Source organism: Echeneis naucrates, chromosome 13, assembly GCF_900963305.1.
Source record: "Echeneis naucrates chromosome 13, fEcheNa1.1, whole genome shotgun sequence".
In the NCBI taxonomy this organism is placed as follows: Eukaryota; Metazoa; Chordata; class Actinopteri; order Carangiformes; family Echeneidae; genus Echeneis; species Echeneis naucrates.
Window position 1 is genome coordinate 25,188,700 of NC_042523.1, and position 15,606 is coordinate 25,204,305.

General features: G+C 43.8%; 2 protein-coding genes across 7 annotated transcripts in view; one reads left to right on the forward strand and one right to left on the reverse strand.

Annotated features, from left to right (window-relative positions):
- Window positions 1–2,169, reverse strand: LOC115052904 (uncharacterized). Of its 2 annotated transcripts, XM_029517368.1 has the most exons (6): window positions 1,322–2,167; window positions 1,150–1,245; window positions 965–1,077; window positions 743–866; window positions 485–657; window positions 1–411 (listed from the first exon to the last, which is right to left on the reverse strand). In XM_029517368.1, the coding sequence occupies exons 1-6, from the start codon at window positions 1,359–1,361 to the stop codon at window positions 358–360; spliced, it is 600 nt and encodes a 199-aa protein (XP_029373228.1). In that variant the 5' UTR covers window positions 1,362–2,167; the 3' UTR covers window positions 1–357. The 2 variants fall into 2 exon arrangements, with proteins under 2 accessions (XP_029373228.1, XP_029373227.1); XM_029517367.1 differs by having other exon boundaries at window positions 1,150–2,169.
- Window positions 1,723–15,606, forward strand: part of usp32 (ubiquitin specific peptidase 32) — a 26,509-nt gene continuing 12,625 nt past the window's right edge. For 3 of the 5 annotated variants that reach the window (XM_029517361.1, XM_029517362.1, XM_029517363.1), the window contains exons 1-5: window positions 1,723–2,120; window positions 9,021–9,148; window positions 10,922–11,027; window positions 11,415–11,533; window positions 12,151–12,310. In XM_029517361.1, coding sequence (XP_029373221.1) covers window positions 2,063–2,120; window positions 9,021–9,148; window positions 10,922–11,027; window positions 11,415–11,533; window positions 12,151–12,310 — 571 coding nt within the window. In that variant the 5' untranslated portion in view covers window positions 1,723–2,062. Of the gene's footprint in view, window positions 2,121–5,020; window positions 5,150–9,020; window positions 9,149–10,921; window positions 11,028–11,414; window positions 11,534–12,150; window positions 12,311–15,606 lie in introns of those variants that run through there. The other 2 variants (XM_029517364.1, XM_029517365.1) reach the window with 2 other exon arrangements.

Below are 15,606 nucleotides of genomic sequence, written 5' to 3' on the forward strand. Positions count from 1 at the left end.
TCTGTGTTGGACATTTTATTTTGAAGCACCAGTCCTGAACTGAGAATAAACTGGATTATTTCCTGTCATCATTAGAGACTTCTTGTTTGTGCTGATGTGATGATGCCTTTTATTCCTTTCATGAGTTTAAACATTTTACTGACTCTCTTCTGTTTGTTAGATCCTTAATGTGATAGTAAATTATTGATATTGGGGGTTCTCCTTTGGGCTCATCAGTTAACACATTAAAGCTATTGTGTAGTCTAAAGACAGGAGGTTAGCTCCACCCCTTACTCTTCCTCAGCTACACCTCCTATTCCAAATATGGTTCAGAAACCAAGATGGCAGAGGTCCAGGTGACGGGGCCGATCCTGGTTTTCAGTCGTCTCTGTCCTCTGTCAGGTAATCGATGTGCGTCCATATGCACCACATCTGCAGAGAGGAGGAGACCACACTAACAGCTGCTCCGTCAGCAGCGAGGTCATCACAGGTGATCAGGCATTACCTCAGCGGTCAGAGCCAGCAGGCGTCCCCCAGCCAGCAGCGCCGTCCCCCCAGTCTGGACCCAGAGCGGCAGACAGAGCCAGCCGGACAGCAGACCCCAGCGCAGCCCATACAGCCACAGGGGGAGGCAGTGCAGGCCGCTCACCACCCACAGGCCCAGAAGAGTCCGGAACCCTGACGGACAGAGCTTGGTGAACTGGGATTCTTCATCCTCACCACCATCCTCAGCATCTGTGTCATCGTCAGACAGGCTCCTTACCGTTCGCCATAATGGCCTGGATTATTGGCGGGCTGTTGGTGAAGCTGTTCTTCCACTTGCTGCCTCTATTGCCATGGTTACACACAAACACACACCACTCCAGAGCAGACACCAGCCAACCCCACTTCATCACAGCACACAACATCAGTCAGTCACACACAAGCTGACAATCTGTTTACTGACAACACCAAAGATGGAGGAGTGTGTCTGCGTGTGCGCCACCTCATACAGCTGGCTCCACAACATGCCTCTTCCCAGATTGTCCACTACAACATCCATCCAGGCTCCAAACCTGGAGGTCTGGTCCAGCTTCCGGGCCAACCAGCCATCCACTCCTTTGGAAACACATAATGACGTCAAGGACTATAATTGTGACGTGTCAACGTCATAAGCTGACGTCACTTTACCATCCAGAGCCACAGAGGCCGCGTACAGCGGCACGAAGACGGCGGGAGTCCGGAAGGTGCTCCAGGCCGCCAACACCAGAGCGACCCGGAAGAACCCTGAGGGGGCAAATACAGCTGAGCTGTGACACACACGTGACGTACAAAACCACATAACTCTCTACTTTATTCTCACCGACAATATTCGGCCAGTACAGAAAAACGTCAAATTTCATTTCAGCTCAGTGACTCAGTGACGATCCGGAAAAAAGTTCCTGTCCGATCAAAGTCCTCTTTTTGAGGATTTAGTGTGACGTCACGCGGGCGTGTCTTGATTTCGTCACACCCCCGGGTGACGTTTAAAAATGAAACGTCTCGCCAGACTCCAGAAACCAGTCACGGCTCCGTAGAGTTAATCAAACAGCTTTTAAAAGCGGAAGCTATAAACACGGTAAACAGCAGCAGAATGTTGTTCCTGTGTGTCGATGAGATAATAAAGTTTTGAAATTTAACGAAATTAAATTAAACTCCCTTTCTCAGACCGTTATGAGTCAGCGGAAGCGCCACAAGATGGCGCCGCTCCGCCTTCTCCCCAACCGCCACTCCGACACGCGCAGCTCGACGTGCCCGCGCACATCGAGTCCAGGCGGTGTTTTGTGTAATTCTAAAAACTCATTAAAAGTCTTAATGAGTCTTAATGAGCCGGAGTCGAGACTGACGGTTCCCGTCGGTGCTGTCCGTCTGCTGTGACGGGCCGATCAACTGACCTGTGGAGCCGGATCATGTGACAGAATGGAGGCGTCGCTGAAAACATTCACCCGTTCACCGCAGACACAACACCAGGAACCTGCTGCTCCGTAAATGGATTCGGCCGGACCGCTCCGGCTCCGCTCCCCACACCGCCTTCACTTCCTCAGGACAATGAAATGAGGGGAACATGGGGGCCAAAGAGTCGAGGATCGGATTCCTGTCGTACGACGAGGCCGTGAAGAGAGGTAAGCCGACGGCCAGTCGCTAACCCCGCCGCTAGCTTAGCCGGATGTCTGCTACAGGCTAGCCCGGTCCGCAGGGGCAGGACGGCCGGACTGCACGCTGCGGTCTGGGGCTTTAAGTGTCCCCGGTGACCGAGGAGCCGGGACGGCTGTCAAAACAACAACACACGGCCTCTGCCGCTCCGCTGGGGTCCTTTACTGAGTTCGGCCCAGAAACTCTTCAATAAACTGCCTGGATTTTAATTAGCTGTTCAGGTTAATGTTGAGCTAAGCTTGCAATTCAGACCGTCGCCCCCGAAATAGACTCAGTTTGGCTGCGTTGCGAAGCGTTTCCTTATCTTTGAACCTGAAATTAAATGGAGATAAAGGTCGATATGTGGATTAATCCCGGCCCGAAGGGAAGTTTTCTTCATTAAGAAATCGAAACAGGACTGACAAGTATTTTCTGAAGCGTGTGTGTTTACTCATCAGGAATGACACCGTAAATTAGCAGATTTTTAAACGGAGTATGGTGTGACGTTTTCTATATATCTGTCAAAGCAGACGGGGGGGGGCTGTCATTTGTCACAGCTGTTGTTCAAATGGCCTGCAGTGTGTTAAATTTGTGTTGTGTTTGTCTGACAGCTCGGTGCTGCCGTTAGCTCGTTTCACCGCAGCTAGCTTCCTGACAACTAGCTGGTTCCTCCGGAGGGGAAAGCCTTGTTCGTTTTCTCTGTTTGTCTCTTTCTGCTCGTTTCGGCTCAAGCTAATGTCAGTGTGTGTGTGTGTGTGTGTGTGTGTGTGTGTGTGTGTGTGTGTGTGTGTGTGGTTTGCCCGTTTGTGCACTCTAACATGGTGTTGTGAACGGTGTTTGCATGTCTGCCTCCTCAGCGGCCTCTGAGCTGCAGCTCCAGACTCTTGTTGCTCTCCAGGCTGAAGGAGGGAAAGCTGATGTTTATGCACTTATGCAAGCTGTGGGTGAGCCTTTATCAGGAAGCACATACACATCTTATCCCTAATGGCCTTCTTGTTGCACTTTACTCCCCGGGCTGGCAGCAGCTGACCTCTGTCAGTCCGGCTGTTACACATTGATCCAGGACGCTGTCCCCTCTGTGGCTCCACTCATTCACATCGGCTGAACCATGATGGTGGTGGTGTCACACAGACAGCAGGTCCATGCATGGCTAACTATGACCTGCTGTGTGCGTATTCTCACCTTCAGGCCCATTTTCAGGGTGGTGGCCTTTTTTTTCAAACATTCCTCAGTCTAATTGCCGTTCCCACACTCATGATCACGTGTAACCACTTAAACTCAGGGTGGTGGAATTATTCAGCCATCCAGTCTTATCTGACCCGTCACATGGCAGTACTCCTAATTGCCACAGTGGCCAGACTGTAGCCATTACTGGGTCAGTTTTCAGGGAGTCTCGCCCCATTAGGATGATGGTCAGAAAGCATCCTACTGGAAGAGCTTTGACGTGTTCCTGTCGTTAGCTGAGATCCTCTCAGCATCGAGTTATGAGATTGAGTGTATCTTATCTGTTCACTTTTACGGTTTCTGTCTATAAGTACTGGAACACAGTGAAACTACAGTGAAATTTGCATTATTTTTTTTCTCAAAGGTTCCTCAAGTGACAAATGCTGCTAATGCTCAGATATTAGCCTCAACAAGTCTTAGATTAATGTTTTCTGATATATTCTAATAAACCTGGATCTGTGCTAGATAGGTTTGTGCAGTATAAAAGTGATGAAATCAGTTACAATAAAGATTTTATTGTGATGGATAAGAAATGAAAAAGTTTCCATGTTGATCAGCGATTCAACTGTTGTTGCTGGTGTTTGAACACTATACATTCTTTAGCCTGGGCCAATAAATACTCACATAAAACTGAGAGCAGAATGAAGATGACACATTTCTAATGTTGTGAAATTATCCAGAATGTGAAGTTTGATTCTGTATTGAGTAACTTTGAGGTTAATGTTCACAGTCGTCTCCTTCTTAAATGGTAATTCACAGAGATGTGATTGTCCCTGCAGCAGATAATACCTAATGATAATGTTCAATTACCAAAACCTGTCTGACCTTGCCAGAAGTGTTCCTGCTTCGTTTTGTAACAGCCTTCCACAGATGCACACTCACAGAAACAGTGGTGACGAAATAAATAAGTTGATCCATCTGTTAATATTTCAGAAGTACTCTGTAATTCAGATGTAGACTGATTGTGGTGTTGTTTTACTACAGTGTAGGGATACACACAAACGTGTTCACAGCATTGTGATCAAGTTTGAGCCTTCCAGTCTGTAATTTGTCTCTTGGCTGTCTCTTTGAAACAAGTAGAAACCATATTTGGAGGAGAAGGTGGAGCTGAGGAGGACTGGGGGACATTTTCCCATAGACTTCAATACAATCTTCCTTCGATTTACAGCCAGTGGAGTTGCTCCCTGATTGTCATTAAATAGAATGGAGGTGTAAGACTCTTCAGCTTTGGCTTCACTTTACAGACCTAGAGTCCAGATCCAGGTCTATGGACATTCTGTGGTTGGAATGAATCAGCTGACCTCTGTTTTTCCCAGAAAGCCTCTGGAGGAGCGCTCCAGGGCATCAGACCCTTTGTGGTCCACCACTTTGTAGTGTAATCATGCAGCTCCCGTGGTCAGTGCTCTGACAGTCACCTGAAGCTGCCTGTCCTCCTGTTTGTTTAATGGTGGATGTCAGCAGCCTCATCAGCCTGCTGATGGACCGCTGATTTGCATTCTGGCTCTGTGTCCTGGATTTGGATGTAGATTTGACTGCTGCTGCCACAGAGGCACCCAGAGTGGTGTTTGCTATGGAAACATGGGCAGGTTATTGTTGAGATTGTTACACGGCAGCGTATCACTGTGGTGCATTTTCAGTTTGGCTGCAGATAGAGAGATTATCTGGATGGAGTTAAACACTGTGTGTGACCTGCAGGGTGTGTATGTGACTTGAGTTATTCAAAACCTCAAATAAAAATATCAGAGCTTTTTTGAGACTGCTGGAATATCTTTTTCTTTGACAAAGGACTCTATTGGTAAGTCATCAATGCTGGTAGAGTCACAATAAGGATTTTCTTTTTTTACATTTCTTTGTATTTTATGTTTAAAACTCTCCCAGAATCATCTGATTTTCTGATTAGTTCAGACTCTGTTCTCTGGAATCAGGGAGAGAAGCTCAGAACACAAGGACTAACTAAAACACACACTGAATGTTTTTTTTTTTATTATTATTATCATTATTATTATTATTTATTTTCCAAATAAAACTGTGTAAAGCAGAATAACCAAAGAAAAGTTCCTCTGATGTGTTTGGGTCATTCTACAGCTGAGCTGAAGTTTCTATCTTTATCTGATCAGGAGTTCTCATTCTTGGGAGTAGTAATGATAATAAATAAGCTCCAAATATCTGATTGTCTTTATTCTGCTGATCCAGGACTGATTGGCTGTGGCATCACCCACCTGAGCCGAATGACAGTTTCACTATATATCATGACAATCGGTAAAATATTACATGAACTCTAAAACAAACTGAAATCACAAAACTAATTTATTTTTATTTATTCTTTTGGTGAAAACAATAAAAACTGATTTAGCTAAAGTAATTGCACACCATAAGATCCTCCTGGATCAATAATTGGTCAATATTATACTCTTTCCTACTCAATACGTTTTGTTTTTTTTTTCTCTGGTTTCTGAGCTGACAGAAACTCAGCTGTATTATGATAAAACTTTGATCTTCCACTTTTAACTATTATGATCTGCACAAACACACATCTTATAGTGGACTCTTATCTCAGTGTGAACAAAGAGCTTTTAATGACATTTGAATATTTACCAGCTGGTTTCGTTCACACCTTGTGAAACAAACAGCAGATTATATGAGAACAACCAGGCAACAGGTTTTCAGATGTCTGCTAGAGTTTCAGCTCCTGTAGAGTCTCCATTTCCCGTCTCTGGCCCAAAAATCTACTTTTAAACAAAACTATTTACATTTACTCATTTGGCAGAAGTTTTAGCCATTTACATTTTTCTTCACATCTGTTGTTTTTGAAAATCAAGTCAAACCAGAGCAGTTTATCTTAAGAAGGGGTGAAATGACTTGTCAGTGATTAAAATTAATGCTGGTTGATTTTCTGTTGTTGGATTCATCAGTTTCAGATGTTTTGTGTAGCTCAGAGGATGGATGGGTGGATAAACAGGAACAAATCGTGTAATGTCAAACCTAAATATGTAAAATGTAAATATGAAGAGCAGTGATGTGGCTGAAGTGTTCAGTTAGCAGCATAGCAGGCTAGCTGCTGCAGCAACAACATGAACCTCAGAGGTCAAACTACAAACAAACACAACCACCACAAAGTTGCATCCAGGAATTAGTTCACACAACAACAGAGTCTCTGTTGCAGCATCTGACCACACAAGCTTATATGAACTTCACTGACGCACAACATAATGAGAACAACGCACAATTGCATTAGAAAGCTGCACAGTGAAGCTTGAACCAAAACAGAGTTCAGGTCAGAACCTACACTGATGTGAAGGATGAGTGACGACCCCGACACTTAATTATTTCCACCTGTGATTCAGGTGCAGCTGAAGTGTCACTCTGAAGGTTTGTGGATTTGGTTCATTTTTTTCTCTGTTCATATAAATCCATGAGGACGTTGGTGGTGGTGGTGAATGTTTGGTTCGTGGTCGCAGGTGAAATGAGCTTTTCAGGAACAGGGCAGTCAGTGTGTTTGTGCTTGCAGGTCTTTCTAGTGCAGCGTGACTGAAAGGTCAGCAGGACTCATGTGAGTCCAGGAATTGCATTCTGCTCCAGAAGCCTCTGGACTGGATGTTTCCAGTGTCGCTGATGACAACGACAGCAAGTGTGGAGTCACAGATCAGGGTTGGCCTGTCACTGCGCGGCTGCCATGTTGATTTACAGAAGTGGTCGCATGGAGGGAACCTGCCGGTACTGTGTGTGTGTCTTAGACCACAGGTGTGTTGCAAAAAAGCTCAGCATGCTACTGTAAGTTGTGGTCCCAGGCCTGTTCTGGGGAGGACTGCAGTAATCAGAGCTATTGTCCCCTGAGTTGAATGGTAACCAGTGCAGTTAATGCAGCCCAGTGTCCACCCATCGTATCACAGCTCTACAATGCACAGAGTGTTCTCCATCATTTGGATTCCTTTGTTTTCATCCTCCATCTAACTGGGACAGTTTTGTCGTCATCCCTCAGTGCTATCTGTCTTTAGCTCAGCTCACTAGTACAGTACAACAGTTATCTCTAATTCACCAGCTTCACGTGTTCTTTATTTACTGTGGAGGTCTGAAGGGGAGAATTCTGATCCAGAGCTCATCAGCTGAGTCTCAGATGTATCATGAGTGATTGGTTGGTTGGTTGGTTGGTTGGTCGATAGAATATCTGTCTGAACATCCTGCTGAGCTGAAAACTCTGATTGTGTTTTTGCTAATTTTCCCTCTGAGGACTCAGATCACCGTTTTCTCCTAAAGATAATAATAATCGATGGTGAAAATGATGAATTTATGTCTGATATTTGTGTCTTTGTGCAACTTTTGACCAGATCAGGATCTGGATCTTTCTTCCATCCTCTGACTCTGTGACCTTTTGACTGAACCGTTACTGTTTCACTTCTGTATGCTGTCCTGATCAGATAAAGATAGTTGGACAGTCAGGACAGAATTGGCTGAGGTGGAGATGATTCTGAACGTGAGGAGACTTGGAGACATTTCTTAAAAATCGCATCTGCGGAAGGAAAAGCAGGAACACCTTCTGGATCCGCCTCTCAAACCCCTGATGACCTTGTCATCTCTTATTTTTGTAAAGTAAATTTGCAGAAAGGACATGTGTTTATGTGCTTGACTGTTTGTTCCCAACAGTCACCAGCAGAAACTCCAGAAAGTCAATGAACTGCTGCTTTACATAACCAATAAAACCATGACATGGTTTAAAATGTCTGCTCCTGTGCCCGGAACTAAGTAGAATTCTTCCTTTAATGTAATTCCAAAAAAGCCCTGACTGACATCACACAGTCCCAGAGCTGGTATTCCCAGCTGGTTTTAAGGTTCAGTTTCTGAAACCAGACTGTGAACATTTCTCTGAGGACTGAGACCTTTGAGACTTTTACTGGATTAATGTAGAACCTGGACCTGGTTTAGAATCAGAGACCACATGGAAGTCTACCTTTAGACCAGATGTACAAGGGCAACTGTAGTTAGTGTGTTTGTGTGTGTCTTGCCTCAGTCATATAGATAAAGTTGTTTTTATTCTCAGCTGATTATAGAGGTCATTTGTGCTCTTATCTGTCCGTGTTAAAATCACATCAGCTTTGGTTTCTCCATCCATGTTGTTTAATATGATTGATTATTTTTCCACTTCAGTCTCTTGGTTCCTTTTCCATCCCTTTTCTGACCGTTTGTGGGTTTTTACACTTCAAGAGCTGTTTTGTGTTTGAGCTCAATAAACTGACGTTAGGAAATCAGCCTGTGAGAAGTTAAAGTGGCAACAAAGACAGAGAATTACAGGTTATTTCCATAATCATGTATGAAGTGTAGGTGTAGAGTCTGTTTATGCTGCTCAGGAAAAATCACTGAAAAAAAATTGGAATTTCCTATTTTCTTTCTGAACCACGAAGGAAGCACAGTCATTTCTCTTCCCGTGTAAAACAGACCCCTGGACTCTGCTGCCCTCTACAGGCTGGAGTCAGAACTGTTCATTCCAGCTGTTACTGATCTGTGTTTATTATAACATAGTTTATTCATCTGCAGTTTTTGTCAGTATAACATTAATATGATGGATTCACTGTCAGCTCAGTCCATCATCATCGTCACTGTCACATCCCTGTCAGAGAGACAAAGACATTCCGATATCAGACACTGTCCCCTCTGTCATCTGGTCTCTGCAGTCACTGATGTGGAACTGAAGCGGCTGAAGGATGCTTTCAAAAGGACCAGCGGTCTGTCCTACTACATGACCCAGCAGTGCTTCTACAGGGAGGTACTGGGAGATGGAGTCCCCCCCAAAGTGGGTGAGGTGAGTCACACCAGTGAGAGGGAAATCTGATTGCTCGTTCAACAGGACTGGATTTGTTGTCCGTCTCTCCTCTGGAGCCTCATGGTCAATCAAAACCATGTTTTTAATTTCTTGGGTACAGGACAAACTCAGACTTCCTGTTTGGGTTTTTTTGTTTGTTTGTTTGTTTGTTTTGTTTTTTGGGTCTTTTGTTTGTTGCTTTTGGTTTTTTGTTTGTTGCTTTGGGGTTTTTTGTTTGTTGCTTTGGGGTTTTTTGTTTGTTGTTTTTGGGTTTTTTGGGGTGTGTTGTGTGTGTGTGTTTGTTTTTTCCCCCTCAGAATAAAAGTGGGCCCTCATACTGACTCACACTTGCCTAAGTCAGTATTAGTTCAGCACTCTGTCTCTGGGCTTCCCCCACGGTTTCAGGATGAATTCAGGTTTCGGATTAAATGAACACATGTGAAGACCACAACATCTGGGCCAACAGTAGCAACTCAAACAATGCTGACTGAGTTTTTCGTTACAGGGTTTTTATCTTTGGACTTTTCAGGCCTGACTTTTTTATTTCAGTAAAGTGACAAGTGTGTAGTACTTCTCATTAAAGCATCATCGGTTTATTTCCACCAGAGGACGGACTTTCCCTTCACAGACACACTCAGTGAGACAGGCAGCTTCTCTACCAACAAATCTACATATATGAAGAATGACATCCTCATAAAATAGATCCATTTTGAAGCTGAAGTTTTGTCTCTTCATTAGTATTTCATTTTCATTCAGTCTTCAGTTTTCATTGACTCAAAAACAACTGTTTTTTCTGAGAATTAAATATGAACTGTCACCTTTCTGTGGGCGTTACCCATCAGACTGTGAGCCCTCCTTTTTAAGTTGCATCAGACCTCTATCATGTTTTATTGAAATCTTGAAACTAGAGACTGAGACCATAAATTCGTCACATCTTACATTTTCCCATAGACTTAAATGCAATTTGACTTCTGACATCATGGAAGGTTGACAGTTGGTTAAATTGAATAAAAATCTTACAGGATCAATATTTCTGAAAATGTTATAATAGTAACACTAATAATTTGAATAATTGTAGTTTTCTCACATCATGCCACCCATGAGTCATTTTTAAAAACAGAATATTTTTTACATAATTAAAGGAGGAAGAAGACTTTTTTTTTTTCAGTGGCAGTCAATGATCTGCAACAGAGGCTATTTTGTGGAAAAAAGCATCCTATGACTCACTTCCTTTCCTTTCCTTGTTAGTTTTCACCACACGTGGACTTCAGTTGCAACTTCATCAGTTCTCAGACTGCAGACTCACCTCGTGTGTTCCGTCTATTCAAGTCTATTGAGTCTGTTGTCGGTCCTGGTTCTTATCCTGTTCTAGATCCAGATCCAGGAGTCTGCAACTCCTCTTTGTTTGACAGAGAATCTGCTTCAACCAAAAACACTATTCTGAAGCAGAAACATGAAACCAAAGTGATGTTGCGATTTGATATCTCACGTTTTACTTTTTGGACACGGAGCTCCTCACACTGCCACAGGTCACCTCTGATGGAGGACTACAGGAGATCTACAGTAAACTACAGATTGTACACATAGTCCGTCATAAAAGATCATTTTTATTCAGATAAAAATGTTGAAACGCTGGAATCAGAATCATAGCTGAGCAGTCGATTCTGTCGCTACTCTGAAGATTAATAGACTAACAGTAAAGTGAGACTTTGCCTACATTTCTGACTCGTGTGTGTGTGTGTTTTGTGTTTGTTTTTTGTTCTTTTTTTTCAGGTTATCTACAACTCATTCGGTGGCTCATCTAAAGGGCTGCACTTCAACAATCTGATTGTGGGTCTGGTACTTCTGACCAGAGGAAGAGATGAGGAGAAAGCCAAATGTAAGTTTGTTTATTTGGTGGCTTTTTATTGACCTCTGATCGTGTGACAGGATGAACTCTGGACGGACGAACACATCTCCTTTAAAGAAGGTCCCCACAGGTTCAGGAAGTTATAAACTGAATATCTGATTGTTTGAGGGCAGAGACAGGACAAAATGTGAAGTGTGGCAGATTACAGGGGGGACAGTGAGACATGGATCAGGACTCGCATGCTCACTGGACCAGTATTTTAGGCAGAACCTGGTCTTCTTCCTCTTTCTCATTCTAATTCTGGTACTGCATGAAGTCTGATCCATCAGGATGTTATCAACACTAAAGCTTCCATTGTCCACTGGAGGCCTGACTTCCTGTGATAAGGCTGTTCTGACTGTGTGTGTGTGTTCACAGACCTCTTCAGCCTGTTTGTCAGTGATCTGGGAGGATACGCTGCCAGAGAAGACATAGAGGCTCTTCTTCAAGGCCTAGATGGAGAAGTACCAACATCCCTGAAGAAATGTTTCAGTGAGGTCAGTGAACGTCACATCCTGTCTGTCGCCACAGAGACACTTATGGGAACAAACACATAAAAAAAGTGGTAATTACAATAACTTCAGTTTGAGCATCACTAATCAGCATAACTTTTACTTCGTATTTAAAAACACAACTCATCATGTTTGTTTTGTTTCCTAGTTTTTTAGTTTGAAGCAGGAGAAAATTGTGATATTCAGTCAGAACAGTGAACAGACTGATCTGTGACATCCAGCCTTTTGATTTATTGATGCATTTTCATTGTTATAAATACTCCACCTATCAGAAGATGTCATGATCGGTCACTACAGAGTCACAGACCTCCCCCCAGGCGCAGCAGGGGTCTGGGAGCCGGTCTGGTACACCAGGGGATCAACAGTGGAGGAAAACCTCTATTGTTACATCTCTACATGAATTTATTTTTCTCATATATTCATATAGATTGAGCTATCACAGTTAAACAGACTTTACTGATATACAATAGTTTTCACACATTATTCAGTTCACGCCAAAATTAACCAACAGTAAATGTTCACTTTTCAAGTCCAAGTCAGATTCTTCCCTCAGAAAAGACTCAATTAATTAATCAATGAATTGTGTGTCTGTGTGTTACCAGGGCGATAAGGTGAACTATGAGCGCTTCAGGAACTGGCTCCTGCAGAACAAGGAGGCCTTCACTTTGTCCAGGTGGCTTCTGTCCGGGGGGGTGTGTGTCACGCTCACTGATGACAGCGACACGCCCACTTTCTACCAGACGCTGGCAGGCGTCACTCACCGTGAGTCCTCCCACAGAGAGTCTGTAAAGAGAAGGAAGTTCATACTTCCTGACAAAGACAGAAACACACCTTTACTGTCATGACTCTTTAAACATTATTAAACCGTCACCATCACTCTGACTGACATCAGCAGTTAAACTAAGATTTCCCAGTTTTTGTCCCTTTTCAGCTCTGCCCACTTCAACCAATTAACACTGCATTTTGGGGATCTGTGTTTACACTTCAGGCTTAAAATGCTAAGAGAGAATGTAGCAGTTCGTAAGATGATAGGTCAAACAGATAAACCCCCCTAAACCACTGAAACCCATGTTTTGTTTTGTTTTTTTATAATCGTCCTCATTTATAATACAAATGTTTGCCTGTTTATACCAGAAAAACAAAAACAACTTGTGTATCTCATCGACCGCAGGAAACTGAATACACCATGTTTGACAAACTCCATTAAAGTCCAGTTTTCAAAAACACAACTTTATCAGTAATTCAACAATGTTTATGTTCAAGGTATTAAAAAACATGCTGAAACATTTTTAAGATCACTGCCCCCCACCCCCCCACCCCCCCCAAACTCAAAAAATCCAAAAAAAAAACCAGAAAGCTTAAAGTTCAGGGCCAGTCACATTTTACAGTGACCACACAAAGAATAAAAACATACAGTGACTCTTTTACAGTTTCAGACCAAGTAAATTTAGCCGGCTTTATTTTGCCAATTAAGGACAGAGAGCTGGAAAGAGCCTGAGATGGACACTGCCCTTTAATCTTCTCCAGGTTATCCTCTTAAGTAAGAGTGTGTGTGTGTCTGTGTGTGTCTGTGTGAGAGAGTGATTGACACACTCCTGGTTCATGACACTGTCCAGAACGAGAGCGTTCAGATTAACTCGTGACAGAGCTGATAGCGCCGCAAAACGTGTTTGCCTCCGACTGCAACACATTATCAGTTGGAATAAACTCTGTCCGGATGGGATAGCGTAGCCTTTGGCTTGCGGCCGCCGCAAGACATAATTTCCCATGACTCCTGGCAGCTGTGGCGACACCTCTACAAGGATGTTCCCTGGATGATGGTATGGTATCTCTGCTGTCACTCGGACAGAGTCGCCCCTCTAGGTGCGTACAAGGAAACCAAAATTGAGCTGACGGACTTTCAGATGTGACCAACTTTAATGTTCAGTGTTTGTTGGTGGTGTTATGTTCAACCTCCAACTGGCATTATTGAACCAGCAGCCTTTTATGTAATAAGTTCTTTGGTTTAAAGAGAAACACGGTTTAAACCTGAAATGATGTGATTCAACTAGTGTTAAACTGTCAGAGAGTTGTGCTTTCTTTCTCACACACTCTCCCTCTATGACCTGGATCTAATATTCCCTGATTTATATCCACCTCTTTCAAAATGACAAAAAGCTGTTTTGTTTTGTTTTTTTTTTTAAGATGTTTGCCCTCAGTGTAAGACATACCCAGACAAAAAACAGTTTTCATTCTTCTACCTCTGATCCGTTTCTGGGTCACAGGGGGTTCTGGTGCCAATCCCAGCTCACTCTGGGCGAGGGGGCAGGGTCACCCTGGACAGGTCTGCAGACAGAGACCAACAACCACTCAGACCTAGAGACAGTTTAGAGTCACAGATGAACCCAAACAGGATGTCTTTGGAGGCTCCAGGCTGGGAACCAAACCAGGACCTCCTTGTTGTGGAGCAGCAGAGATAACCGCTATGCTGCCATGCCACCCTCATTTTGACTTTTTGGGGATAAATTAAGTGTTGGGATGGTATCTCTGCGTCAGGTGTGTCAGAAAGTATATCTCTGAAGATCTCTGAACGTCTCTGTATGTCTGCAGACTCCTGCAGCACCAACCCTGTTACGATTCCGACAAGATTCTGAGGAGTTGATCAATAGCAACGTGACCTCAATTCCTGAACCATCTTTTCTAGAAGCAGGAGATTAAGCCTCAACCTCTGGGTCTGAACCACGAACTGAACCTTCAGGCCCTGTCCAGACGACTAAAGTCCAGCTCCAGCAGGGAGCCAGCCCCACAGACTGCCATATTAAAAATCCAACAGCAGAAATCAGCCTCTTTCTGGTCTCTGGAGATCGTTTTGTTTCTTCCTTCCTTCTCAGCTGTTTCCTGTTTTTTAAGGTTAAAGTGATGGAGGATAGGGGGCGTAGCCTTTTTGATTGACAGCTGGATAAGCATATGATAGCCACAAACAAACATGAACTCAGGTTCAATGTCTTCTCTTTGATTAGCTGTGAGTTAGTCGCGGGGCTGTCAATGCCAAGATGGCGGTGGTGCATCAGCTCAGTCTGAGGGTGGCATCACAGAGGCGGCGTCCATCTGACGACCACAGAATCAAAATGAAGCTGCTGCCGTGTGTGTCCATGTGTCCATGTGTCCATCCTATGATGTATCTGTTGCATCAGCTCCAATGACCTGAATGCAATCTCTGCTGCCCGCTTCAGTCCATCAGCATCAATAATTGATCAGTTATTTCCTGCTGAGGATCCATTCCGTCCCTTTACGTCCTGAATCATTCATCTGCTGCTCCGAGCTTCCTTTTAGTCCGTTAAACTTCTGTGGCAGATAGCCGTGAAGACGGGACTGAATGCTTGCTGGTCAGAGGACACCTCCCTGAGTGACCCAGACCCTGGAGAAGACCCTCTCTCAGATTACCTCCCTCCTCAGAGAGTCAGCTTCTAAGCAGGTCCAGGACCCAATGGAGCTGGTGGATCTGTCAGGCATCAAGGGACCTGTCTGTTTTGACACCTGTCTTATGAATCGGCTCCATGCCCGTGGCTAGCTGGTTAACCACTGAATCCTATTAGCTTAATCTCTGGATTAGCCTGTTGGAGGGAGGAGGCCAGTTCATCGACCCTGCCAGTGTCATCTGCTATATTGGTCTGATCGGCATTCAATACAAGATGAGTCAGACGGCGTCCACCTGGTGGTCACCATTACATCACCATCATAACCACAAACATGTAATGCACCAATGAAAGAAAATTATTTCATTTTTATCGGAAGTAGGTTCAGAAGATGGAGCCAGAAATTATCAGCTGACTCTTTTAATTATCACCTATCAAAAGACTTATTGGTTTATTGATTTTCAGCTTCTACCTCATCACATGATCCAGAAAGAAACAAATGGAAATTATCATTGAAACATGACAAAAATAACAAAAGATGTCAGCAGTGAAACATAATGGAGGTTGAATGATTTGAGTTTTATTAAAAAAGGTGAAGCAGATCATTCCATTTGAGAGGACTCGTGCTGTATTGCATTTTATTTACCTAAAGCATCTGAATTG